Genomic DNA, 27,749 nt, shown 5'->3' with positions numbered 1-27,749 from the left:
ACACTGCCGACATGGGCAGCAAATATAGGTAGTTTTAACTACCTCCACTTTAGGAACCTGTCACAATGGTAGTGACAGAGTCTAACAAGAATTAGTGTCAGTTTGCAGATTGGGAACCTGATGGTAATTAAGATTAACTCTAAATTGATGTACAGAGGTTCACCAGTTCGTGGAGTGGGGCATGTCTGTACTGGGAAGGTGTCATGTCATGGAGAGATTCCCTAGTTGAAAGCTAAATGTAAACAAAGGGGCCATGGATAGTGGTGTTGTTACTACCAATATTGGGATATAGCTTGTGTGGGTGAAGCCTGATTGGGATCCAAGAGACAAATTCTCCACCAGGTCCAACTTACGTTTGATTGACAGTGCAGTGTGTGGATTCAAACACAACTACTGGACCGAATAGCAGCTATGGATCCACCCTCTTCTGTGCACCATTCATCAACAACCAGATGGACATGTTGGGGAACTAGTGACACATTTCCCCATCCCTACTACAAAACTCAGGAGCCATGCTCCTGTCGGTGTGATGAGTGCAGTACCTGTTGAGGGAAGGAGTGTACTAAGGAAGGATTGTTCAGTATGACCTCAGTGCCCAATGCTGACATATTCATGTACCAGTGTGAGACAGGTACATGAATTGGCCAAAACCACCAACAATTTCAGTGCATATACTGAGGGTATTTTAAAGAGTGGCTTCAACAATTTTTATGAATTCCCTGACTGTCTCCCTAAGTTTGAGTAATGCTGTAACCTGCCTAAATGGTAGGTTGAAGGGAAAAGAAAATTAAAACAATTTTTAGAAAACAACTGTGAAATGATCTGTGTAAATTGTGATATACATTGCTTTAAAAAGCTTAATTAAACTTAGTGATATAACAGCTGATTTGGACTTTAACCCCTTGACGCCGACGTCACACAAATATGCTGCCTCACAGAACTGGGCTTTTTTCCATGGGGCCGCATATTTGCGTACCTGTCTTTGTGTTGGGAGCGCGCTGCACTGCGCGCTCCCAGCACAAAGACCTCAGTGTCACTGAGAGCCCCGGGTCCCGTTCTAACGATCGGGACTTAGGACTCCCGATTCTGGGTCACATGATCTCTGTGATAGCCTTTGATTGGCTATCACAGTGATCAGTCACTGTGCAGCCCAGCCCCCTTGTTTTTTTCTCTCTATGAATGGAGATGAGAGATACACTGTATCTCTCTAACTCCTGGCATAGAGAGAAAAAAAATGTTTGTTAAAAAAAATATATATATAAATAAATATTAACAGAATAAAATAAAAAATAAAGAAAAAATACCTAGATCAAGGTTTGATCTAGTTCAGTGCCAGGGTTATTGTTTGGGTCAAGGTCAGGGTCAAAGGTCAAGGTCAAAAGGTCAGGGTCAAAGGTGAGGATTAAAAAAAAATTTGTATCAGTGTCAGTTAGTGTCAATGTCAGTGTCAGTGTGTTTTAGGTGAAAAAAAAATTACAAAAACAAAATGCGCACTATTGTTTCTGGGCTGTACTATGGGCACAAAGAACAAATAACATACACATATATGGTATCACTGTGATTGTCAAGAGCTGGAGAATTTATTTTGGGTTGTTCTTTGGTGGTAGTTTATGGTAGTAACAAGAAACACACAGTTTAATAAAATAAAAAAAAATTTTTTATACTAATTTGGGCCAGTTTTCATTTGATAATAAAAAAATCAGGAGATATCCATTACAATTTACCACCAAATGAAAGCCCAATTTACCCTGAAAAAAATGCGGTATAATTCACCTGGATGTACAAAGTAGTTGTGATAATATGTACGGTTTTACTAACACATGTCAACGTTGCAAAATAGTGCTTAAGCATTTAGATTTGTTTTACCCTTAGGCACGAAAGGGTTAAAATTAGTTACTTATTACCCTAATTTATTAATATAGTAAGCCAGCATATATTACATTTTAGTTCAAGTTAAATTATAGGCAGAATAAAATAAAACATATAGGATGCAGTCTGTGACTATCATTAAAGTGGTAGTAAACTCATATTTTTATACTTTTACCTACAGGTAAACTTACAATAAAGCCTACCTGTAGGTAAAATTAATATCTCTTAAAAGTGCACCATTTAGGACATATTCTAGTGAGTGGCAGCTGGTGACATCACCGATGCATGCACACTGAAGGAACAGCATACCCGTGCCATTCCTGCAGAGCTGTGTGCTGTGGCTGTATCTCCAGCGCGCATGCACGGGAGTAATGTCATTGCAGCTTCAGCCATTCAAGTGGGAACCCAGAAGAAAGAACAGGTAAAAATGAAAGCCTCTGCAGTGACAGGAGGGCTTTGTTCTCAGGTAAATTTCAGATAAGTCTTTCATTATATAATACTAGCACATGATAGCATTACCTTGCAGGGGAAAATCTTTTTTTTTTTTAAGTTTACTACTGCTTTAACACAGAAACATTTACCCATGTCCCCCATTACATGGTCTTATTAGGTTTTGTTTACAAGGGTTACAAAAGACATTGAACTTTTTATTTATGTAGTTTAAACTTTTTTATCAAAAGATAAATAAATCTGTTGATGTAATTGCATAATATGTGCTAGCTGGAGTTGGGCTTTAATTGGTTTGTCATTTGCTTAAAATCCATTAAAACTATATGTCTTTCTAAGACTGTCCTGTCCTCAGGGTGACAACACTGCTGTGTGATTTTACTGCAGAACAAATAATGCTGTTAGCCTATTATAGTTAGTGGTAAAGTAATGGATCTAAGAAATTAGAAACTGATATGGAAAGATGTTTACTTTTTTCAGTGAATGAATAGAAATTACCACATTAAGCATTGATAATGAAGGCTTTTATTAGTTATTCTTGCTTTTGTAATGTAGATTTTGGTTATAGCATTAATTTCCCTAAAGTAACAACCCTGTTTCACAGGTTTCAGCAAGGGCAATACAGAGGAGAAGCTTGTTTTATACTTTTTGTAGAATTAAATTAGAATAACTGCAAAACATTTTCAGAGTAGAATCTCTGGCTTCCTCCTTTGGAATGACCTACTCATTACCTATGCATAAGCCTACTTGGATCTATGACTAAATATGCACAATATCCCACATCTACACCAACCTACTTCATTCATAGGTACATACTGCCCCTCTCACATGTAGAATCCGGCTTGCACCAATGTAACTATGCATATTCCACACCTGTGGGATCTATCCAACAAGCTTCCAGGTCCCATGTTGAGTGGTCAACCTCCAGTGTTCACAATTTATCAGGGCAACCATTTTTCAAAGGACCCAGAAGCTAGTGGAGATCACTGGGGTAGGGGTGTCTACTACAGTTACTTCAAGCTTATAGAAGGATCCCACAGGTATGGGATATGCAGAGTTGCATTGGTGGTCTAAACTGTAAAAATGTCATACCTGGAATTAATCTTTAAATAGGAACATGATGTAGTCCAAATAGATGACAAACAATGAGATATTATTCTGATGCATCACTCATGTTTCCCTCTCCAACACCAAGTTCAAGACACCAAGAGACCTTTGCAGCTGTTCATTACACAGGGTTTATGGAACTCCACAATCGATCCAACAGTTTGGTAGCTGGGACTCTCCCTCCAAACACCAGATGTCATGTTGAGAAAGGCAATTTGCTACATGTTTTGGCACTTCCCAAAACTGTTCTGCTACTGACAAAATGTCATTGAACTGATTACCAAAATATTTGTTTTGAGAACATCACCTGCATTGCTTGTTTGAGCCACCAGCTGACAACCATCGTCAGACTTGATCTATTAACATAGTCTTTTTTAAGCTAGAAAATTGAAAAAAGGATATCTCCTTCACCTCCCACAGTAACAGAGTAGATAATGTAAGTTAAAGTGTTACTAAACCCCGGACCCTACATTCACTATATCTGGTCTCCCACAGTACACACAACATGGAAGTGCAATAATTTAAGTAAATATAAACTGCTAAATACCTTTTCTCATCAGCAGTTAGAGCTGTCTTGTGACTTCTATCAGTGTTCAGCCCACCACTAGTTTAAGCTTGTAGGAGGAGTTTTCTTTATGCTCTAGGACAGGGGTAGGCAAACTGCAGCTCTCCAGCTGTTGCAGGACTATAAGTTCCATCATGCCTCTGCAAGTCATTGCCGTAACTGTCAGTTTTGTAATCTTTGCAATGCCTCATGGGAAATGTAGTTCCACAACAGCTGGAGAGCCGCAGGTTGCCTACCCCTGCTCTAGGAGGATGGAAATCCCCTGACCCTCTGTGACAGTGCTAATTGACCCTGTGCTAATCACATGCACACTTCCAAGAAAAAAAAACTCTCTAGCAATACACTCCAAACTGAGCATGTGACCACGGGTTCAGTCTGTATCAGGTGGTCATTTCAACAAGAGGAGGGGCAGAGAAGTCAAGATCAAACAGCCTTTTTACACAATGCAGAGGATGAACCCCTTAGGTTCCACAGTGATTATAACAAGCATGCTTTACTGCATATCCAGACTGATTTTACTGTTGTGGGTTTAGTAACACTTTAACTCGTATCTTAGGCTAGAAAAACTTCCATACCAACAATTAGGCTGTACTAATAAAATTTACAGGATGTGGTCAGAATAGTTACATAAACCAGAGGCAGCACTGACTGTTGTAATTCGGTGTAGATTACTGGGTTAATACCCTAATATTCTACTTCTCAGCATATATGCACCAGACTAAATATCAATGGCCTACACACTTTATAATGTTTGTTTGGCTAAATATCAACGTTATTTTCTTGCCAACATCTACAAGGTAACATGTAGGAGGACAAGTGATAGATAATTTGTACATTTCTAAGACAATTACAAATATGGTAACCTAATAGAACATGTATACCAGATTCTAAAACTGGACATAGATGACTCAATAAATAGAAAACGGATGGATTCTCCCATCCACACAAGCAAGGTGGATAAGGGAATACTCTCTGTTGCGCTATTGTATTCTGACATCTGGACTCCTCTGATGTCAGACATACTGATCAGCTGATGAAACAAAAAATTACCAACAGTCCTGTAACATAGAAGTCAATCATTAGATCAACTCTTCTCAAATGGAAAAGGCAAGAGATAGATTGAAATTTGGATAGTGCTTGCTGAACCAGCCAATTTTGGATCAATCTATGGCCAACCTAATGTGAAGGCTTTCATGAGTGTACTTCTTTCATTATCAAAAGAGAGTGCCCCAAAATGCTTACCACAATACTTTTAAGGTTGGTGCAATATGGTGATATTTTCAACTGTCCTGTTTCAGAGAAGTTGATCATTAGATCTACTTATATCAAACAGGAAAAACCATAGATGGATTGAAATGCATTAGGTCCTTGCTGAACCAGCTGATTTTCGATCCAAGTTTTCACAATAAAAGGGGAATACACCAGTGCTTTTAGGGTGGATGCAATATGGTAGTGTTTACTTTATTTCCTACCATTTGTTCCCTATTTCCCCTTCCTTTACTGGAAAACCTTTTTAGAGACCCCCAGTTACCATGCCACCTTCCTGGTTTTTGTACAGTACATGTTGGTAAGTAAAATTATAAAAGTTTTGTAATAAAAGAAAATATGAATAAAGGAAAAAACGCTAGAAAAACAGTCAATGGTCACTACATGGATTAATTACATTTAACCACTGGGCAACCGTGCTATAGCCAAATGACGACTACAGCATGGTTGTCCAGTTCTGGGAGGGAGTCATATAATGTCCTCCAAGAATGCGCCCTTCCACAGTGTGCACCCGGCGATCTGCATGATTGCTGTGACCTAAGGACACAGCTGATCACGTGATGTGGTAAAAGGCTAATCACAGCAGCCTTTTACCACATGATCAGCTGTGTCCAATGACACAGAAGATCACAGGGTAAATGCAGTTGCCGGTTATTAGCTGCATTTTCCTCATGCTGTCACAGCGTGAGGAAAGTACCGCCGATAACCGGCAATTATCAGAAAACAGATCGGCCCAGATCATCAGGGCACTGATGATCAGTGCCACCCACCAGTGTCATCCACCTGTGCCCAGCAGTGCCACCCACAAGTGCCAAGCAGTGCCATCCACCTGTGCCCACCAGTGCTCAATAGTGCCACCCACCTGTGCCCAGCAGTGTCCCCATCAGTGCCACCCATCAGTGCTGCCCAGAAGTGCTACCAATCCATGACAAGCAGTGCCACCAGTCAGTGCCCAGCAGTGCCACAAGTCTGTGCCATCAGTCAGTGCCACCCAACAGTGCCCATCAGGGCTGCCCATCCGTGCCACCCATCAGTGCCACCTATCAGTACCCATCCATGCCACCTATCAGTGCCCATCATTGCTGCATATCTGTGCAGCATCATCAGTGTCAGCTCATCAGTGCCGCCTATCAGTGCTGCCTGTCAATGCCCATCAGTGCTGCCTATCCGTGCTACCTCATCAGTGCCACCTATCAGTGCCGCATATCAGTGCCCATCAGTGTTGCGTATCAGCGCTATCAGTGCTGCCTATCAGTGCAGCCTCATCAATGCACATCAGTGAAGGAGAACAATTACCTGTTTGCTAAATTTTATAATAGAAACAAAGAAAAACCTTTTTTTTTTAATTGTTTGCTATTTTTTTGTTTATAGCACAAAAAATAAAACACCCAGTGGCGATTAAATACCCCCAAAATAAAGCTCTATTTGTGTGAAAAAAAATTATAAACAATTCATATGGGTACAGTGTTGCATGACTGCTCAATTGTCATTCAAGTGCAACAGCACTGAAAGCTGAAAATTGACCTGGGCAGGAAGGGGTTATAAGTGTCCAGTAGGCAAGTGGTTAATTTCAACATTTAACACTAAAAAGGCATTGGGTAATTTTTTTGCGATATATTATATTAGATGTGGTATTTTATGATTTATAGACTAGTATATAATGTCTTCAGTTGTTTCTAGTTCTTAAATGTCATAACATATATTTGATTGCCTTTATGTGTGTGTGATTCTATATCTGTGTGATTCTTTCAGATTAGCTCATTGCTTTAAGTATGTTTGATGTTTTTTTAGTGTTGTGTTTTTGCTTATACAGTTTTTTAATTTTATACAGTTTCTAATATCTGTTTACTGGACTATGAATAGTAATTCGAGACTTTAGCATCAATACTTTCATTGCCTGTAGTGAATTTCTGTGTATAATTGTTTTATTTTTTTCAAATGGCATTTGAACAAACCTTCAAACTGTATGGCATAAGTTTTCACCAGTTTATTTTTTAAAGTAATTGGACTTTCATTCACAGTTGCATAGAACCAAAGTGAAAAAATAAAAGATTTCAATCAGGTTCAGCTGATTAAATGGTTCACCAAAAAACGAAAAACTACAGTCTTTTAATGTTCTTATACTTCCTAAGTGACATATGGATTCATTCTCTGGATGCACATACTGTATATCTTTATATTTATTATTCAAGACAAAAATTGTACCTTTTAAAAGACCTTTGACAAAGGCATTCTTAAGATAAAATAACCATTCACTGCAATTGAAACACAACAATGTGCTGGCTCACTGGACTAATATTACAACAATTCAACAGGACAGCCAACAAAGTATCTACAAATTTTATTACATTCTCTTGTTAAAAAATGAAAGGATGGAAAATGGATATTTTTCACATCAAGATACATTTTTTTGTTCATAAGAAACACTATTTTTGCATTAAAATGAGGCTTAATGTTTAAATGTATGCAATCACAAGTGAATGAAGGCAGGATGCAACTTAAATAAAAAGCACTACGTGAAAAGTATGAAGTACAGAAGTGGATACCCATGGATTACTATTATTGGTGGTATACAAAGGACATCTTTATGAAAAAACACTTCCTACAGACAACGATGGAAATGGTGTCTCTTTCTGTTGAAGTATTAAGTGTTTTAATATTTAAAGTCTGCAGTTTTGAGTCACTAACCATCGGAGCTTGGGTTGATTTTTGCATTTCCTCAGTTATATACTTCTTGCCATTTCCCAACTACGCTTTGTACTTGAATTTCAATATCAGTTACAGAAAACTGTAATTACCAAGATAAAAATTGTTTACCAATTTCTGATTATGTCTGTTCAAATTTCCATTGCAGATCTTTTACAACTAATTAATTGTCATGACTTCATAAAATCCATCAATAAAGTTTAAGATAATTAAACTTTGAATAGATTGGGAATACATGAGAGAGCTGGAAAAATATAGTGGCTGATATGTTATAGCTGATTTACAGGCACACAGATAGCATTCCAGTGCAAATGCTTATAGTGGGAGAAGGACCTTGGGATTGGTATGGCCCAAGAGGACTGGAAGCAAATACAGCAGATCATAGTCCACTGCTGCATACATTCATCAGTAATAGAATCCCTTTGAGTGGACCAATCTCACAATTGACCTATACAATGTTGACTGCTGGCATGGATTAATTTCCTGATTTCACCCCTAATCCCTACCTTTTATATTCCTACCCCTCCTGCACCTTTCCTTTTCTCTGATCTCTGCTGGAGAGTGCAAGAACTGGTGCAATTCTGTACAGAAACCAATCCGCTTCCAGGTTTTTTTTGTCAAAGCTTAATTGATCAAGCTGAAGCTAGAAGCTGATTGGCTACAATACACAGCTGCACCAGCTTTTGAATTCTCCAGTAGTAAATCAACCCCAGTCTGTGGCCTGACACTATTATTGTTATGGAAATTTGTAGGAAGTTAGATTTTCCCAAGTGAAAATAAATACATATCTACAGCATATGAACATTTTAGAACATTGCTAAAAAAAACTCTACTGTGGAGAGTGTAATTTGTAGACTATTTCATCTTCAGTCCCTACAATCTGTATGCGCTTTCTTTGTGGAATAAACATATTGAGACAGAATGGACTGCTGGAGCATTAATGGAGGGACAATATCAGTCATGATTCGTATGCCATCAGTACTGGTTTAATGAGCTTAGGTATGGATGGTTTATTGTAATTTTCAATCCTTCTGAATTACTGGAGTCAAAACCAAACAAGACACCCTTGGATTATCCAATTATAACCTTCAACAATGGAATTAAAGAGAGCTCTGCTGAAACTTTATAGCCACAACAGTGCTGCACATATTCTATATCCTTTGATTTGCTCCATCTGTGCTACCATATCAGTACCTATTTTCAATGTGCATTCATTTTTTTGGTGTATTGTTCAGTAACAGTTGAACAGGTATTGCTAACCTGCCAGAATAATATCACAAGCTGGATATATCATTAAGTGTTCCCTTTTTAAAATATATACATGCTTGGAGCAGTCACAAGACAAGACAGGAAACTGCACATGAATGTGGACAGCTGTATCCCAGACTCCATAGTTATATAGGGAGATTGTGTCATTGATGTTTACATTTGGTGCATTTGTGAGACGTAACCTAATTGGTTGGGTATTCTTTGCAAAGTAAATTTTCATTACATTCACTTAATTGAGGAAAAAATCCCCTGCATAGTAAACAGCGTGTTGGCTTTAGTAAATTAACCCCAATGTATGTTTCATTTTGGGGTTGATTTGCTGAAACTGGAGAGTGCATAATCTGGTGCAGCTCTGCATAGAAATCAATCAACTTCCATTTTTTTTGTCAAAGTTTAATTAAACAAACTAAAGTTAGAAGCTGATTGGCTACCATAAACAGCTGCACCAGATTTGGCACGCTCCAGTTTTAGTGAATCAACCCCTATATTTCCTTGTTTATATCACTTGGTGTTTGTTACAGCTTGTTTCAACCAGCCAACATTTTAATTGTATTAATCAATGACGATTTCTGTAGCAAGTTTCCTAAATGTATTCTTAGGCTCATTGTATAAGGGCGCTTAAAGGATAAGTTCACCTTTTGGACAAAAATAAATGCAAATTTTTTTGCAGGTAAAAAAAATGTGCATTTATTATGTTTGTCCAAAGGAGCCTGGAAAGCATTGCATCAGCGATCAGTAGATTGCTGATGCAAGGCAGGTCTCCTGCAGACCTGTCAGAATATCTGCTTGCCATACAGGATGTACGAACAAGCAGAAATTCTGACAGGAAGCTTCAATTAACTACCACTGCACTCCACAGAACCATGGTAGCTTATTGCAAACCACAAGCCTACAGCCGCTAAGGATGTCGGGAGTTATAGGCACTCGTGAATGAGATGTGGGCTTGTGGGCGGACCCACACTGTTTTCAAATCTGATGGATAGTAAAAGGAAAGATCTCCTTGTACTATCTGTCAGGGGGGGCGGCAGGCATTGCTGTGGTTATGGGAACATGTTACATGTTCCACCTTAAATACGGGTAAACTTATCCTTTAAAATATGAAGAACCACATTTATTTTGCTATATATTAGAGTTTTGACTTTTGGTTGGTTTCTTTTTGAACAATAATCACCTCATTATTAATTGTGTAGATATGAAATAATATGTTTTCTTCTCTTTTCTATTTTTATTTAAAGATAACTCCAATATCAGATAATGATTTTGGACGATATAACTGTACAGCCATCAATTCAATAGGATCAAGGATCCAGGAATATATACTAACTCTGGCTGGTAGGTATTACACAGTCGTGATTAACATACTTGTCTAAAGATTATTAGCTTTCTGTGCAATAAACACCTTGGGGTGTGTGTATATACTGTGTGTGTGTATGTATATAAACTGCAGCTACATTCATGTTGTGCAAATTGGGCAAAATGAATGTTATTAGGCTCTTTTCTCACCAGGTCAAATGTTTTTAATTTACAGGTATAGAGTGCAAGCATGAAAAAACTGAATTATGGCTACTAGATAGAGCATATGGTCATATTAATTGAGTATTTATTTCATATGATCATCAGCACAATGCAGTTTCACATGATGAATAGCTCTGTGATTTTTTTATGAATACACCCTAAATTGTGTATATTATTCCTTTGTTTCCAAAAAGTTATTAAACTTTTTTTTAAGATTATAGGTAAAACGGATGTAATATACAGTTTTCCAGTTAATGTCTTTAGAAATGATTGTAAAACAGAAAAAAAAAAGATGACTGAACGTAATATTCTTGATGTAATATACATATTTATGATGCAATGGGGTAGATTTACTAAAACTGGACAGCTGTATATTGTAACCAATCAGCTTCTAACTTCAGCTTTGACAATAAAACTTGGAAGCTGATTGATTGCTACAGCCGCATCAGATTCTGTGTAAGTTTTCCCCTCTCTGTTGCTTTGTTAGGCTTAGGTGCACACAAATGCTGTGCTCTTCAGTCAATCCTATATATAGTCTTATATAAAAAAAATCTTAAAACATACACTGTACTTGAATTTACCTTTCCAGTTTTAATGAATTTATGTTTAATATGCTTGTTGTAGATGTACCTTCCAGTCCACATGGTTTGCGAGTTATAGAGCTGTCACAGACATATGCCAAAGTATTTTTCAACAAGCCAGACTCACACGGTGGCGTGCCAATTCACCATTACCAAATGGATTTTAAAGAAGTGTCATCAGATATTTGGAAAGTTGTCCATTCCCATGGAACGCAAAGTGAGTTTATTAGTGTAAAAAATGAGAATGAATATCTTTATAATTAAGTACAATGTTTGATTAGATTTTTTTTAAGCATGTGAGACCTTTATTTTTGTCATGAATGAAAGTATTTTCCATTTAAACTTGTTAGCGAGTTAAGTATGTAAAGTTGAACGACTTTAAAAAAACTAGATGATCAACTTGGTTTTTACCTTCTCAGCCATTTAAAAATTACAGTTGATCTACACTAGAAGCTGTTTATTAACCCTGCCTATTTCCTATCCTCCATCTCCTCACAAGCACATCCTCCTTTTATGCTTTTTACAACAGCCGTTCTGACCTTACTTAGCTCTGGTCTCAATGTTTTGTCCATTGCTTAGCTACTGTGTTAGGGTAGGACCTGTAGGTGCTAAGCAAGTTTAATATTATTAAAAAATAAATTCGTACAGAGTGGGCATTCAAAATAATGGGATGTATAGAAAAACCCTTGACTAGCTAAAAGGCAGTAACAGATTACATATATGGTATTCTTGTGTAGTTCATAGCAGGTGTTCAGAATCCTTCTACATAGAAAATGTTGTACACTGCATTAGAGCCTAAACAGAAATGCTAGAGAGTTAATTGTTGAAAAATACAGTATTTGAACAGATAATGATTATTAAAGTATCCTCCCAGCACGACAAATCACATTCATGCTTTTATTTATATATTTATCTTGTTTAATAATTGATTGGCTACAAACTAAGTCAGTTGTAATTGAAAAGGTTGAACACAAACAGAAAAGGTTGTACACAGAGCATTAGAGCCTGAACAGAAATGTTAGAGATGTAATTGTTGAAAAATATTTGAACAGATAATGATTATTGAAGTATTGTCCTAGCAGGACTAACCATGTTCATGCATTTATTTTTGTTTAATTGGTTGGCCACAAACTAAGGCAGTTGTAATGGTGATTTTTATCCTTTTTGTCACATATGTTCTTTTGCAATGTGCTTCAATTCAACTCCAATTACCCAATTATAGTCAGAAAAAATAAAGCCATTTAGTTGAATAATTGAGAACCCTGGAATAATAATAATAATCATCATTATCATCGTCATAACAGATTAGAAATATTAGCACATACAGCCTATGATCGACTGCTACAGCTTACTGCACTTAAAGTGGTTCTAAAGGCTCAAGGTTTTTTACCATCATGCATTCTATGCATGAAGGTATGAAAAGCTTGTGTGTGCAGCAGCCCCCCCCCGAATACTCACCTAAGCCCCCTCTCGAGCAATGTGCACTGGAGTCTTGGCTGTCCTGGGATTCTCTCTTCTCATTGGCTGAGACAGAAACCAGAGCCATTGGCTCCCACTGCTGCCAATCACAGCCAGTGAGCCAATGAGAAGAGAGAGGGAGCAGAGCCAAGCCACGGCTCTGTGTGTGAATTGACACACAGAGCAGCGGGTGCTCCAATAGCAAGCTGCTTGCTGTGGGGGCACCGGCCAGGAGGGAGTGGCCAGGAGAGCCTGCGGGGGACCTGAGAAGAGGAGGATCCAGGCTGCTCTGTGCAAAACCACTGCAAACAGCTGGTAAATATGGGCATGTTTGTTATTTTTTCTTTAAAATAATAAGCCTTTAGAATCACTTTAAAGCAATAGTTAACACGGAGGAAAAAAAAACCTTTCCTCCTGCAAAGCAATACTACAATGTGCTAGTATGCATTGCATTCTTGCGCTTTATGTAAAACTTACCTTAAAATGAAGAACTCCAATGGCATGCTATCACTGCTGACAGGGCTTCCATCTTTGCCTGGTCTTCCTTCTGGGTTCAAGAACTCTGGTCCTTTTAATGGATGATTCATGATGACATCACTCCTGCACACACAGTTTACAGCACAGGGCTCTGAAGGAATGGCACCGATACGCCGTTCCTTCAGAGCGCATGCACCAGTGATGTCACCAGCGGATTCACAAGCAAATATCTCCTAAACGGTGCATGTTTAGAAGATATTTACAGTGCCTACAGGTAAGCCTTATCATAGGTTTATCTGTAGGTAAAAGATAAACAAAAGCATTTAGTACCATTTTCAGAGTTAACACTCTCTACTTATTAAGGCCAATCATCTTTGTCATAACTTACTCTTGTTATTTGCATCACATTATTGTGTTTACTTCAACATATATTCATATAATTATTTAAGGGTTCCAGTCAGAATGGCACAGCAAAGGCTTCCTTCTTTTAGTGCAAACTAATACTGCCCAACTCCTAAGGCTTGTATTACTTCCATGGTGGATCACATTACTGTGTGTGCTGATAAGGTTTGATCCACTCGGAACTCGGCATCACTGATAGCTTAGCTAATCAGTAGCTGACAAATCTTGACCAACCCGATAGGTCACCTTTATTACTCTCATAAGAAAATGGAGATTAAAAAAGTAAGGAAACATTCTTTCATGACTGAAAAAAATGTATTATTGTTTTAATATTTTATAAAGTCACGCTTGATACAATGTAATGTAATTATTAGAAGCTGTTTTTAGGAAGAATGTATGTGGTTTAAACACTAAAATGTATTTAATGTGCTTTTTTTTGTTGTTAATAGCAATTGTTGTTCTGGGCAATCTGGAAGCTAATACAACATATGAAGTCAGGGTTGCTGCTGTTAATGGAAAAGGACAAGGGGAATATAGTAAAACTGAAATTTTTCAGACGCTTCCAGTCCGTGAGTATATTTTTTTTAATTGTCCAAAGTTTTGCTTTTCCGTGTCATAAATAACATAGAACTTATCAAACATTTATTACAATACAAACTAAAATATATGGAGGACCTTGTCCTCTCCTGGCAGAACAAATAAGAAGTTTATAAGAAAACAGTTTTACTGGACTGATTTTACTTTCTCTTTAAGAGAGATAGACACTCCTAGCTAGTGACCGTTGACTCTCTGAATCCTTTCTCTCCGGTACCTCCAAAGAGCAGGTCACCTCCCCCCCCATTTACCTGCCCTGTTTTATACATACATTTTTCCATCAACAACTGACCTTCTATAATGTTTATTCTAATTTTTAAGGTTATAGTGTATAAACCTGTAACCATTCTTAAATAAAGAAATAGCAATTAATATAGTAATAAATAGTTACTTAGTCAAAGTAAATCTGTACTCATATTTGAACTTTCAAAATTAAACAAATTAAAAACTAAAGTCCAGCCTAGGGGCAGACGCTACAAGATGTTTGGTATTACTTTTTTAAGCTAGAAAACAAAAACAATCTCATTTGTGTGCCTCTCTGATTTAGTTTTACTTAGTTACTCTGGCATGATTTTCTTTGAAATCATAGCAAACAATAACAAGCTGCTACCCCCTATCTATTTAGAATGCCCTTTCTGTTCCCCGAGGCAGTTGCATCTACAGTAGAATGGCTGTTTACAGGACTGAGCCATGAAGTCAGACCTCTGTAAAAAAGTAAAACTAAATCTAGGAAGTGCAAAAATGGCTAATAAAGGTAACGGTGGGCAACTTAGGCAGAATGTTTGATTCTAAAAGTTTAAAGCTGACCATGGATGCTAGAGGTGGATGGAGTAATCTTCCTCTCTGTGCCATTGTATTCAGACAGAATACATGGAATTGGCAGCAGCTGGCAATTGATATATCAATTTCTGTTGGTTGGGAACAGCAGTAGATAGATTGAAATTCAGCTGGTTCTTGATGAACCTGCTAGATTTTGATCCACTTATGGGCAGCTTTAGAATTTATTTGTGTCAGATCAATTTCATGGATCAAATAGTCCAGTTTTATCCTTTTTTTAGTTAAATCTTTGGATATGCAGGGTAAAAAATACCCAGGATATATTGTTAATGCAGTGAATGTGACATTCACTAAACATTTACTGCAGGTGTATCTTACTTGTACGCAAGTTTTAAATTACAATGATTGATTCACCTGCAGTAAATGTTTGGTGAATGTCACATTATTCCCCCCATACTTCTTGTGTACAATGACTGTTTTTTGTCATTCTATAAAAATAAATATAGCAATAAGTGCATTTAAACATAAATTCACAGCATGGTTGTTCTCTTTATTACAAAGTAATCAAATTATTATGTACTTTAGTTTATTATATAAGATTTTAAATCTCAAAGTAACTACATATTTAGTGATTTGATTAATAAAAATCATATTGTTCCTAATGGCAAAAACACATCATTACTAAATAAAGACTATATATTTCTATGGAATATTTAACAAAAAAAACAGCTATTACAGAACAGCATGCATCTTTAATTCTTCATTCATTCTGCAAGGATATAAAATATGTAAAGGGAACCTTCAATCTTTTTTATTATAGCACATATAGTACATTTTACATGCACTTGCTGGAAATTCTTAAAAATAACAGCAAGCACACTAAAAATCATATATGAGAAACAAGCCATACAGAACAATAATACAATACTCGTTATATGTGTAGACACACATAGTCACCTTTCCTTTTCACCTCCACTGCTCTGTTCAGTCTACAAGATCTGGGAAAGCCTTCTCTCTCTAGTCGAAGCTTACACAGGGCCCATCCACATGTGACAGCCCTGGGCCAAGTATCAGTGTTGGTGCTTGGGGTGAGTTACGTGCCCCTCAAAACCTAGAAGTGAAGGCATTTCCATCTCTACTAGATGCTGAACAGAGTGATGGGGTAGTGAAAGAAAGTTGAGCATAGGTTTTTGGAGCATTGTACTTTTAAAGTGAAACTATTTTTTGCCATGCATGGGCAGATTTACTTTAATGTGTTTAAAATGGTCTCCAAAAGGAAGCCCGAACTGAAAGGAACATGAAAACCACCATAATTGACCATCTGCTTCCAATTTTAATAGACTCTCACTGATCCAGAATTCCCTTATTGGCATGCTTATTCTAGGTCAGTGATTACAAAATTATTGAAACCATTAGATTATTATGAAAACCATGCAACTGCCATTTTCAGAGCAAGACATCAGTATATTCCCTTTGGTACTAGCTTCTTTTATAAATATCTTGTATCAGTGAATGGTTTGTAAATGTATATTTACAGATTTGTGGAAATCCTTATTTGCTCATCACTAAAACCTGCTTTTCTTCCTGCTGTTCTGAACAATGACTGTGCTTTACTGCTCCTTTCAATGCACTCACCATAAGGTCCCGTGCACATGATTACATTTAGCTAGCCTTAAGACTCATACACACAGATGCCTAGAGGCATGAAATATGGTCTACCATAAAATTCTAGCATACTTATCTGCCTATTGAGCCACAGCTGGCCATAGAATGACTGTACGGAGTCATACACAGCTAAATTTCCATGCCTATACCTTTGTACATTGACATACACTGGTGCATGAAAACATGTTTATTTGCTGTATTTCCCAGTTCCAGAATTTATTTTGAGGAATATGTCATATGGGCATGTGTATATACCCAAAAACAGCTACATACAGCTATTCAATTCTGTGGTCAGCTGTACACAACACCTAGGCAGCAAAATATCAGGGTTTTATGTTTCAGTTGTCTATGTGTGTGAGGTATAAAGCCGGCAATACATGGATCAAAATTCTGCTGGTTCAGCAGTGACTGTATGGGCAGGCTAGTTGTACACAAGTCAATCTACCGATCAGCTTCTGCACAACCATCCTGTCAGGTTTTTCCTGATCAATCAGCGCCATCAGCTACAGCCTGCAGCATTGATCAGTGTATTCTGATGGCGGGAAAGGCTCCTTGTTGTCAGAGTACATTGACTCAGCGGGAAGGATTCCCCTATGCATATAAACTGTGGATGGGGGAATCGAGTCAAAGTCTTTGTTTAACCCACTGGTTGAACAGAAAAATAAATTAATAAAGTGTGGCCTGACTAAGACTAGCTAAATGTATTCTTTGCAGTCATAAAGTAAGAATATGTATCACATTACTTGATGTACTACTAATGTTACATAGTTAGTCTGGCTGAAAAAAGACAAAAGCCCATCCAGTTCAACCATAAAAAAAAACAATTCCTTCCTGATACCCCAAGAGGCAATCCGATATCCCCTGGATCAACTATATAAATAGTAAAAGGTATATTCTGTGTATCCAAGAAATAATCCAGGCCTTTTGTAGCCTCCCTGGTGGTATTCCCGAGTGTAGCTCGGGGTAAAGTTTTAGTACCACAAGCGGTAACCCCGAGCGACACTCAGGTTTACCATGAGGCGCTGCTTTGGGATCTGTTATTCTCTTACCTTGTCCTGCGCTCCCGCGATGTCCCTCCTGCAGTGTCCCCTGTAATGTCCTCCAGCAGATGCCGGCATCTGTTTTCTGGGTTCCGTTCCCTGCGACGTCGGGACGTACGGGCACGGAACGGCGGGAAATTTGAAAATGACAAAAAGTGACGTTCACTAAAATCACATAGTAAAACATTACTGTATCAAACCATTTCACATACATTTTGTCCCGAGTGCTTTGTCCTGTGCCCTGCCTGCATTTTTACTGTTCTTTCTGCCTGGAAACTGAGAAACGTCCATGGCATTCAAAAAGCGTCCCTTTAGGTCAAAATCGGTTTTAGACCAGCTAGAGAACAGCGATAGTAAATTAGAACCACTTGCAGAATTGAGTGATATTGATTCGTGGGGTAATTCATCATCAGACACTGAAAACGATTTTGCGACTTTGCTCAGTGATGTGCGCACTTGGCGCTATATTTAAAATTTCAGTGTTTTTGGTTTGATTATATTATTGAATTAAATTTATTAGTATTATAGTATTATTTTTTATGATTATTTATTAAATTATAATTTATGATTTCATGTTTCAAATTTTAACATACCAGGGATGTTTACTAGACTCTTGTTCGGACAGATTTCAGTGAGTTATTCCTAAAAATTACAGGCCTACAATAAAAAAACTACATATTTCCATGCAAACAAATGTACTGCTTTGAGCACAGAAATATGGACATATTCAGACCGCTAGGGAGGTTAAAGCAATCCACTGAGCTGGCCAGAACCAACTCTTGATGGAGTTTATTCCACATTTTCACAGCTCTTACTGTGCAGAAACCTTTTCATGTTTGGAGATTACATTTCTTTTCCTACAGATGTAAAGAGTGCCCCCTTGTCCTCTGTGATGACCTCAGGGTGAATAACTCCTTACCAAGTTCACTATATGAACCATTGATGTAGTTATACATGTTGATCATATCCCCCCTTAATCTCCTCTTCTCAAGAGAGAATAAATTCAGTTCCTCTAATCTTTCCTCATAGCTGAGCTCCTCCGTGCCTCTTATCAGTTTGGTTGCCCTTCTCTGTACTTTCTCCAGTTCCCCATTGTTCTTTTTGTGAATTGGTGCCCAAAATTGAACTGCTTATTCCAGATGAGGTCTTACTAATGATTTGTACCGGGGTAATATGATATCTCTCTCTGGAGTCTCTACCTCTTTTAATACAAGAGAGGATTTTGCTTGTTTTAGAAACCGCAGCTTGGCATTGCATGCCATTATTAAGCTTGTGATCTACCAGAACTCCCAGATCCTTCTCCACCATTGATTCCCCCAGTTGTACCCCCCTAGTTTGTATGATGCACGCATATTCTTAGCCCCCAAGTGCATAACCTTACATTTGTCAACATTAAACCTCATTTGCCATATAGTTGCCCAATTAAACAGTGCATTGAGGTCGGCTTGTAAATTGGAGACATCTTGTAAGGACATTATTCCACAGCATAGCTTGGTGTCATCTTCAAAGACTGAAATGGTAATTTTAATACCAAACCCTATATTGTTTGTAAATATATTAAAAAGAAACGGTCCCAACACTGAACCTTGGAGTACACCACTGATGACCCTAGACCAGTGATGGGCAACCTTTTATTCAACTGAGCCAAATCTCGCCAAAACCACGATTGAAATTTATTTTGAGAGCCACATTTTTAAAACTGAAAATACATCCCCCATATAGTAATTCATCCCCCATAGTAATTCATCCCCCATATAGTAATTCATCCCCCATATAGTAATTCATCCCCCATAGTAATTCATCCCCCATAGTAATTCATCCCCCATATAGTAATTCATCCCCCATAGTAATTAATCCCCCATATAGTAATTCATCCCCCATATAGTAATTCATCCCCCATATAGTAATTCATCCCCCCTATAGTAATTCATCCCCCATATAGTAATTCATCCCCCATAGTAATTCATCCCCTATAGTAATTCATCCCCCATAGTAATTCATCCCCCATATAGTAATTCATCCCCCATAGTAATTCATCCCCCATATAGTAATTCATCCCCCATAGTAATTCATCCCCCATATATAATTCATCCCCCATAGTAATTAATCCCCCATATAGTAATTCATCCCCCATAGTAATTCATCCCCCATATAGTAATTCATCCCCCATAGTAATTCATCCTCCATATAGTAATTCATCCCCCATATAGTAATTCATCCCCCATAGTAATTCATCCCCCATATAGTAATTCATCCCCCATAGTAATTCATCCCCCATATAGTAATTCATCCCCCATATAGTAATTCATCCCCCATATAGTAATTCATCCCCCATAGTAATTCATCCCCCCTATAGTAATTCATCCCCCCTATAGTAATTCATCCCCCATAGTAATTCATCCCCCATATTGTGTCAATTCACTTACCTTTGCTCCGCGCGTTCTTCTCGCCGTGTTCCCGCGCCGTTCTGGACTTCAGGGCGGACTGTGAGAGATGAGGAGTTCGTCATGCTGCCCCGCCTACATCCTGGCTGCCCCGCCTACATCCTGACAGCTGCAGAGTCCTGACTTTTGGGGCGGCCGCCCGAGAGGAGGGAGGGGAGCGGGCGCCCGGCACACAGAAGAGCCGCATTTAAGTTTGTAAAGAGCCGCATGTGGCTCGCGAGCCGCGGCTTGCCGACCACTGCCCTAGACCATTCAGAGTATGAATCATTAACCACTACTCTCTGAATACGATCTTTTAGCCAGTTTTCTATCCGTTTACATACGGATTTTTTCAAGCCTGTAGACTTTACCTTACCCATTAGCCATGTGTGAGGAACTGTGTCAAACGCTATTGCAAAATACAAGTATCCAAGTCCAATGTGCACATAATAATAACAAATACACCATAGTTTCACTTTAAGGTAAAAATACAGTTAATTTTCCTGCTACATCATTTCTTAAAATATAACACCTCCATTTATCAAGAATTACTGTATATAAAATATATATATATATATATATATATATATAACTTGAGAAATCCCTGGTACAACATGTTCTTTGATGTTATTTTTTATCATTCCTTTGTGTTAACCTGACCCATAAAAGCTAGTGCGATCAACATAAACCAAATTATTTGAAGCTCAACTATATAGGACATAACCAGTAGAACAATGAATTAACTTTGTTATCTCATTTTCACAGGCTTTCAAATGTATAACAGTGCAAGTGTCACATCTAGCCACTCCACATCTGAAAGACCTCATAAGAATTTCAGTCCTCCCATGAGATATTATATTTCCTCTAACGCAGCTGGAAGCTATATAATTTTAAAAAATAAAACAGTGTTCCTCAGATTTATGAGGTCCCTAAAGTAATTCCTCTCGACATTCTGTGCTGGCGGGTTCTGGTTTTTACACATGGGGCAGAGAGGTTACTGACACCATGTTAGACCTTTTCAGCTCCAGTTTGTTCAACCTTAAAACATGTTTACAATATACAGTATTTCTTTAAAAATCCTCTCTCGAAAGAAACTGATTTGTCACAAAACATTTTTCATTAATTGCATAATGTGAATAATATTTTGTTTTCAGACAAGGCTTTAATTAATATACTAAATGGATCTGTGAATGCTGCAAGAAACAGGCATAAGTATAATTAAAAGATAAAAGTTAATGTAATTGCTATAATTGCTTAATTTAGGTGATGTTTTCCTAAACATTTTCTAAGCATTGAATGAATAGTGCAGGCTGTGCTCAAGAGTGCCCCTAATATAAATATAATATATATAATTTTATATGCCTTAGGGTAATTTATGCAGAAAAATAGAAGAAAATAGAAATTTGATTCCCTGAAGGAAAATAAGGAAAATCATAGGAGAATTTGCTGGTAAAACAGCAAGTACAGCTTACCTTAGCCTGTTAAATAGTCAGCTAAAACCTTGCTAAAGCATTACTGCTATCACTGAAGGCAAATCTGGGTGCTTGCATATGATTTTAGCTTTTCTGTTGTGTGCCAACCAGAGCCTGGAGTCCTGGCTGGAATGAAAACACAAAGGATTATGGACTTTGCAGCATTGTATTTATAATTTGTAGCACATATTTAAATATAGTGCTGGTTTTGCATGATAATATAATATAATATTTATTTAATCACAACTGATTCACAATATAGGGATTATTAAAAATGGTTGATTTGTTGGTTAACACGGTTATAGGTGATATATAAAAAAGAATAAATTACAAAGTCAAATATGTTACATTGTCCTGATATCAGCCTCCTGTATAGTAGAATTTAAAGCCCAAGTCTGGGAAAGTAGAGAATCCTCCCTTGCAGTGGGACTGCTGCCCATTCTGCAAGGGTTAACTGCACTTTTAGTCAAGGTTAGAATGGAAGCACTTTACTTTACCTGATCCTCTGTTGCCATGGTAGATGGAGCTCCCCTATTCTCCAGTGGTGGACTGTTCATCAGAGTCATCACATCCAGTGCAGGGTTATGGACCCTGCATTGGTCATGATGACATCAGAACCTTGGTCCACTGGAGCCTGGTGCTATGGGGATCAATCAAGCACCCTGGAGGAACAGAGGATTGGGTAAGTAGATCTTCTTTTCTATGTCCCCTAGACCTAAATGAGCTATTAATCCTTGTAGTATAGGCAAAGCTTCACTGCAAAGGATAATTTGTAAGTTTCACAGATTTGAAATTTAACTGCACTTTTGGTCAAGGTTAGAATGGAAGCACTTTACCTTACCTGATCCTCTGTTGCCATGGTAGATGGAGTGCCGCTATTCTTCCGTGGTGGACTGTTCATCAGCGTCATCACATCCAGTGCAGGGCTGTGAACCCTGCATTGGTCATGATGACATCCGAGCCTTGGTCCACTGGAGCCTGGTGCTGTGGGGATCAATCCAGCAGCCTAGAGGAGCAGAGGATTGGGTAAGTAGATCATCTTTTCTATGCCCCTAGACCTAAATGAGCTATTAATCCTTGTAGCAAAGCTTCACTGCAAGGGATAATTAGTAAATTTCACAGATTTTAAATTTAATCTTGGGGAGGAAAGACTAATTGGGCCCTGCTACAGTAACATGTGCTATCCTTGATTGCACTGACATGGGAATGGAGCTGAGGGATGCCGTCATTGATTGCTGCTCATTCATTGTCCAAACAGCAGGCTATATTAGAGCTTTTGACCCATGTTGTAGAATGTGGTTGCATTGTCTGAATAACAAGAGTGGCTGCTAGATTAGTTTAATTAAATTAATTTGAAACAGTTTTCAGCTGCGCTTTTAGCTAACTGTATGCAGTACAGTTTCTATATGATACTGGTGCTGATAGAGGTAGGGAGCTATGCTTTTGTAGACCTGTTACTGAAAATACTATTTGTCTGTCCGTCTCAGGCTTTAGCACTCTTGTTTTTAGTACACACTGCAAACATATTCTAAAAAATCAGACAAAATCTGCAGTTGTTCTACTATCAGTTATGACACTCTCAACAGTTCTGCTACCAGTCTTGCTTACCAGAGACAGCTTACTTTTCTAGATATACTGTATACTGTCAGGGCTGCTGTTAGAAACCACAGGGTCCTATACAGCAAACCTGACAGGGCCTCTCCACCAAAAAAAAATAAAATGCTTTAGTTATGAATGAACACAGTGATTGTTACCGATCGCTCATTGTGTTCATTCAGGGAAGGAAGTGGCTGGTAAATGTGACATATTTACTGGACCCTTCCCTCACTCTTCATCCTGAAGGATCCTATTGTGTGCTTGCAGATGTTGGTAGAGAGGAGGGAATGCGGCAGCACTGTGGGGGCACACAGGGGGGCCTGGGCAGCAGGGGGAAACGTATGGTGTGCAGGGATGGTGATGGGTGTGGTGGGGCAATTACTGGAATTGACCCCCTGTATGGCTCTCTGCGGCAGATGAAAGCCAGCAGGAGAAAGAGAAGAACCCACCCTCTCTGCCCACATCTGATTCAACCGCTGGCCTGGGCCCTGTACAGGAGGACTGGTGGTATCCCCTTATCCAGGGCCCTGTATACTGTATCTCATAGCTTTTCTGAGACCCTTGCTCTTAGCAATTAATTTTCACAGTCTACTTATATTAATACTGCACACTGATGCAAGTCCAGCTTGCATCAACAAGAACAAAGATTTGATTATGCAACTCTGCATGAGAAAAAATCAAACTGTTCATACCAAAGGGTTCATTAACTTAGGCTGAGTTCACACTGATCCATTGCAAAAACACAGTAGAAATGCATATGCATTTTTGCTGTGTTTTTACCTTGTTTTTCCATCATTTCCGGTATATTTTGTACCTGTGCACATGACACCAAAAATTCAACAAAACCTCAGCCGAGAATATGTTTTTGATGTTTTTGCAGCGTTTTTATGCATTTTCCACTCACTTCAATGTGGAGATGCATTTTTTGGTATGGTCTTTTTAAGGCACCAAACATGAACGAAAAATGCAGCATGCAGGATTTCTAAAAACGTAAAGGACCCGCAACTGACCAGTGTGAAGAGCTCCATAGGATTTAGTGGTCATACATTTTTCTTCCGCTTTTGGTAAAGCAAAATCGGAAGAAATACTGATGCATGTACAAGGGGCCCTAAACATCCAGAAAACAAATTATAATAAAATATATAAGAACCAACAAACACAAATGCTCCTGTGCTTGGGGATGGACTCGATGCAGGCTACAGCCACATTGAGAATGTCCTGGAACATGCACACCTTGCTGCCCTCAAATAGACCGGGGGAATCCAAATATACTTCAGAAAAAATGAGGAGGGTTGTAACAGCGCAAACACTGCAAAGTCCTGGTAAATGGTAGTATGGAGTGATCGTGGTATTAGTGGCTACTGTATGAAGAGCGTAGGATTCCGTGTGGCACTGAGGGCAAGGCTTCCAAGTAAGCTGTAGCAACCTCTGTAGATGAGAAAAGGAGAGAAGCGCCTCTAAGTGCAATAAGTCTTTTTATTCAAGTCTAAATGTAGAAACACTCACATGTGTGAAGTAATCATAAGCATAAAAACCGTGGTTAACAATAGTTAACGGTGGGGTGGTAACCCGGGTGAATGTGGGGAGGTCAGCTCTCGGCTGGAACAGCGTGGTGGCTGGCGGGGAACAGCAGTGAGGCCGTCCAGCGTGCACGTCCTCCCTCAGAGCCGGATGGAATGCACGCTGGAACGCAGTGGTGGCGTGACCGTGATAACGTCAGATCCCAGGGTGCACTGCGACGCGTTTCAGAGCATGCGCTGGCCGTGGAAGGCGGAAGTGCGCTCCTTTTTCAAGCAGCATCCAAATATACTGAATGAAGAAAGAACAAACAGAGGGCACACAGGCCTAGTGCATTACCATAAAAAATGTTTAAGAAGAAATAAAATAGGTGTTGTACTCACAAACGACAATATATTCAAGGCACATCATAAACGAACAGCTTTATATACATATTTCTGTCTGCATTGCTGTTGAAGAGTTCTCCTTACTTCTTGTTTGGCAAAATGTGAGGGACAATCTCCCTAGCAGAGCCCCAGATATCAGTAACAACCTGAGAAGGGTTCTCATTCTTCCCAACTCTATCCAAAACAAATAAAAAAGTCCTTGCTTGAAAAACATTTTTGTTATTCATTTGCTCCATTGTATATCAGCAAATCACGTTAACAATTTGCTGCTTAAATGGGATGTATAGGTTTTTTTACATATTTCTTTGAGTCATGACTGAATTTTTTTTTTTTTTTTGTAGTCAAAGGAATAATGAAATGTTACAAAAAAAATGTAGTATTCTTTAGAAGACCAGATGAAGCTTTAGTGTCCTTTTCATATATTAGGTAATTTTGCTCTAGTTTTACAGGAAAAAAATCTAGCTGTTAACATACCATAAGTGAATCATCAAAGCAGTGACTCATCCCTTACCACAAAGCTCAGAATAGGTTTTAATAAGTATATGTTTTAATAAGTATAAAGAATGTAGCAACTCAAGATTCATTTTATGTACTGCCCTTTTAGGTAATTTATTCTGCTTTAGGAATCCTTTGTCATACAAATTAATGGTGTTGATTTTACTAAAACTAAAGAGTGCAAAATTTGGTGCAACTGTGCATGGTAACCGATCAGCTTCTAACTTCAGCTTGTTCAATTAAGCTTTGATTAAAAAAAATCTAGAAGCTGATTGGTTCCTATGCAGATCTGCATCAGATTTTGCACTCTCCAATTTTAGTAAATCTAGCCCAATGTGTATTTTTAATTTGATCCATTGTCCATTGTCTATTGTGTTGTGAGCTGCTGTGGTGTTGTGTTTTTTTGTCCACGAGATGGCATCTTTTGAGATACTGAGCATGTGCAGTTTTTAGTCAACAAGATGATGTCTGTTAAGGAACTGAGCATGTGCAGGGGCCATTTTGATGGCTATTCCTATCCACTTCAATACAGGGCACTTTTACCCCCTTCCTGCCCAGGCCATTTTTCAGGTTTCAGCGCTCCCACACTTTGAATGACAATTGCGCGGTCATATAACACTGTACCCAAACTAAAATTTTATAATTTTCTTCACACAACTAGAGCTTTCTTTTGGTGGTATTTAATCAACACTGGGGTTTTAATTTTTTGCTAAATTAACAAAAAAAAATTGAACATTTTGAAAAAAAAAACACGTTTTTCTTTGTTTCTGTTATAAAAGTTTGCAAATAAATAATTGTTCTTCATAAATTTAGGCCAAGATGTATTCTGCTACATGTCTTTGGTGAAAATAACCCAAATGACCCCTTTTTGCAAAGTAGACAGTCCGACGTACTTCATAAGAGGCATGGCGAGTTTTTTTAACTTGTATTTTTTTTGTCCAAATTTTTCGGAAAATGAAAAAATTAAAAAAATTATTTTCACTATTTTTTTTTACATACTGTCACCAGTGCAGTACAGCGTCATCATATGGCAGTGATGAGGGACACTGACTAGTGACAGTATGAAAAAAATATATAATTTTTAAAAAAATTTTTATTATTTTTAATTTTTTATAACATTTATTTTCTTTTTTTAAGATTTTTTTTTATATTTCACTATGACCAAAGTAGTACAATGTTACTATAGTAACATTGTACTACTTTGGGGAAGTTATCAGTATTTTTTTTTTACACAATTTGCTTATAGCAAAGAATTACTTTGCTATAAGTAAGCATTTACCTGAATTTTTTTTTGTGTGCTTAGTTGTGATTTGGCCACGGCTAATCACATGACACAGCTGGGCTGTGATTGGCCCAGCTTTTGCATGTGATTCCTGTGACCATTCACAGCTAGACACACTAGTATACAATGGATGGCATGAATGAAGCCATCCATTGTATACAACTGTCATGTGACCTGCTGTGATTGGTCACAGCAGGTCACATGGTACTGGCAAAGGGGCCGGTACTTAGATCTGTCATCGGCCATGTCCGAGGTACACAACCGGTGACAGATTGCGCCGCTGCGCGGCTCTGCAGGTGTGCAAACTGCGCATGCCCGAAAGGACGCCATATGGCGTCCACCCGGAACGGTGAGGATTTTTGCCGGCCACCATCCGGCCATAGGCCAGATGGCAACCGGCTATATACTGTATAGAGGTGAAACAAATGATAGGTGCCATTTTGCCACCATGTGCAGCTGAGCTCAACTTCCAGCCACTATGTGACCTATTTTATTCTTTATACTCCTGACGAAGTTCTGTTTTTTGGAGTGGAGCATGTAGAGTTTTCTTTTTTTGCTTTGGGTCTTTCTTTGGGAGCACTTTTGTAATGCACATGGTATTCACTCCTCCCCCCTTTTTTTTGGAGAGGCCTGTACTGCGTTTTACAGTACATCATTTGCATTCCTCAAGACAGTGAGGTATTTTTCTCTGGATATGGTGATGTATGGGCCATGAGAGGCTGACATTTAAGCCCGTGGATGAGTGTACCCATGTTACATATCTATAGTAAGATAGATTATACTATCTAATTAGTTTTGTCCATGGGGTAACTCCATTTTCTTAACAGAGATGATATATT

At 38.3% G+C, this 27,749-nt stretch overlaps 1 protein-coding gene across 3 annotated transcripts in view; it reads left to right on the top strand.

Annotated features, from left to right (window-relative positions):
• Positions 1 to 27,749, top strand: part of NCAM2 (neural cell adhesion molecule 2) — a 515,560-nt gene that overhangs the window by 381,547 nt on the left and 106,264 nt on the right. For all 3 annotated transcript variants that reach the window (XM_089657373.1, XM_089657374.1, XM_089657375.1), the window contains 3 exons: positions 10,465 to 10,561; positions 11,369 to 11,542; positions 14,112 to 14,231. In XM_089657373.1, coding sequence (XP_089513499.1) covers positions 10,465 to 10,561; positions 11,369 to 11,542; positions 14,112 to 14,231 — 391 coding nt within the window. The remainder of the gene's footprint in view (positions 1 to 10,464; positions 10,562 to 11,368; positions 11,543 to 14,111; positions 14,232 to 27,749) is intronic.

The sequence above is a fragment of the Staurois parvus genome, unplaced genomic scaffold (assembly GCF_062004578.1).
Source record: "Staurois parvus isolate SC_StPar_1 unplaced genomic scaffold, SC_StPar_1.0 ptg000988l, whole genome shotgun sequence".
Lineage (NCBI taxonomy): Eukaryota > Metazoa > Chordata > Amphibia > Anura > Ranidae > Staurois > Staurois parvus.
Note: the sequence above shows the minus strand (reverse complement) of the source record. Positions and strands in the feature narration are given on the sequence as shown.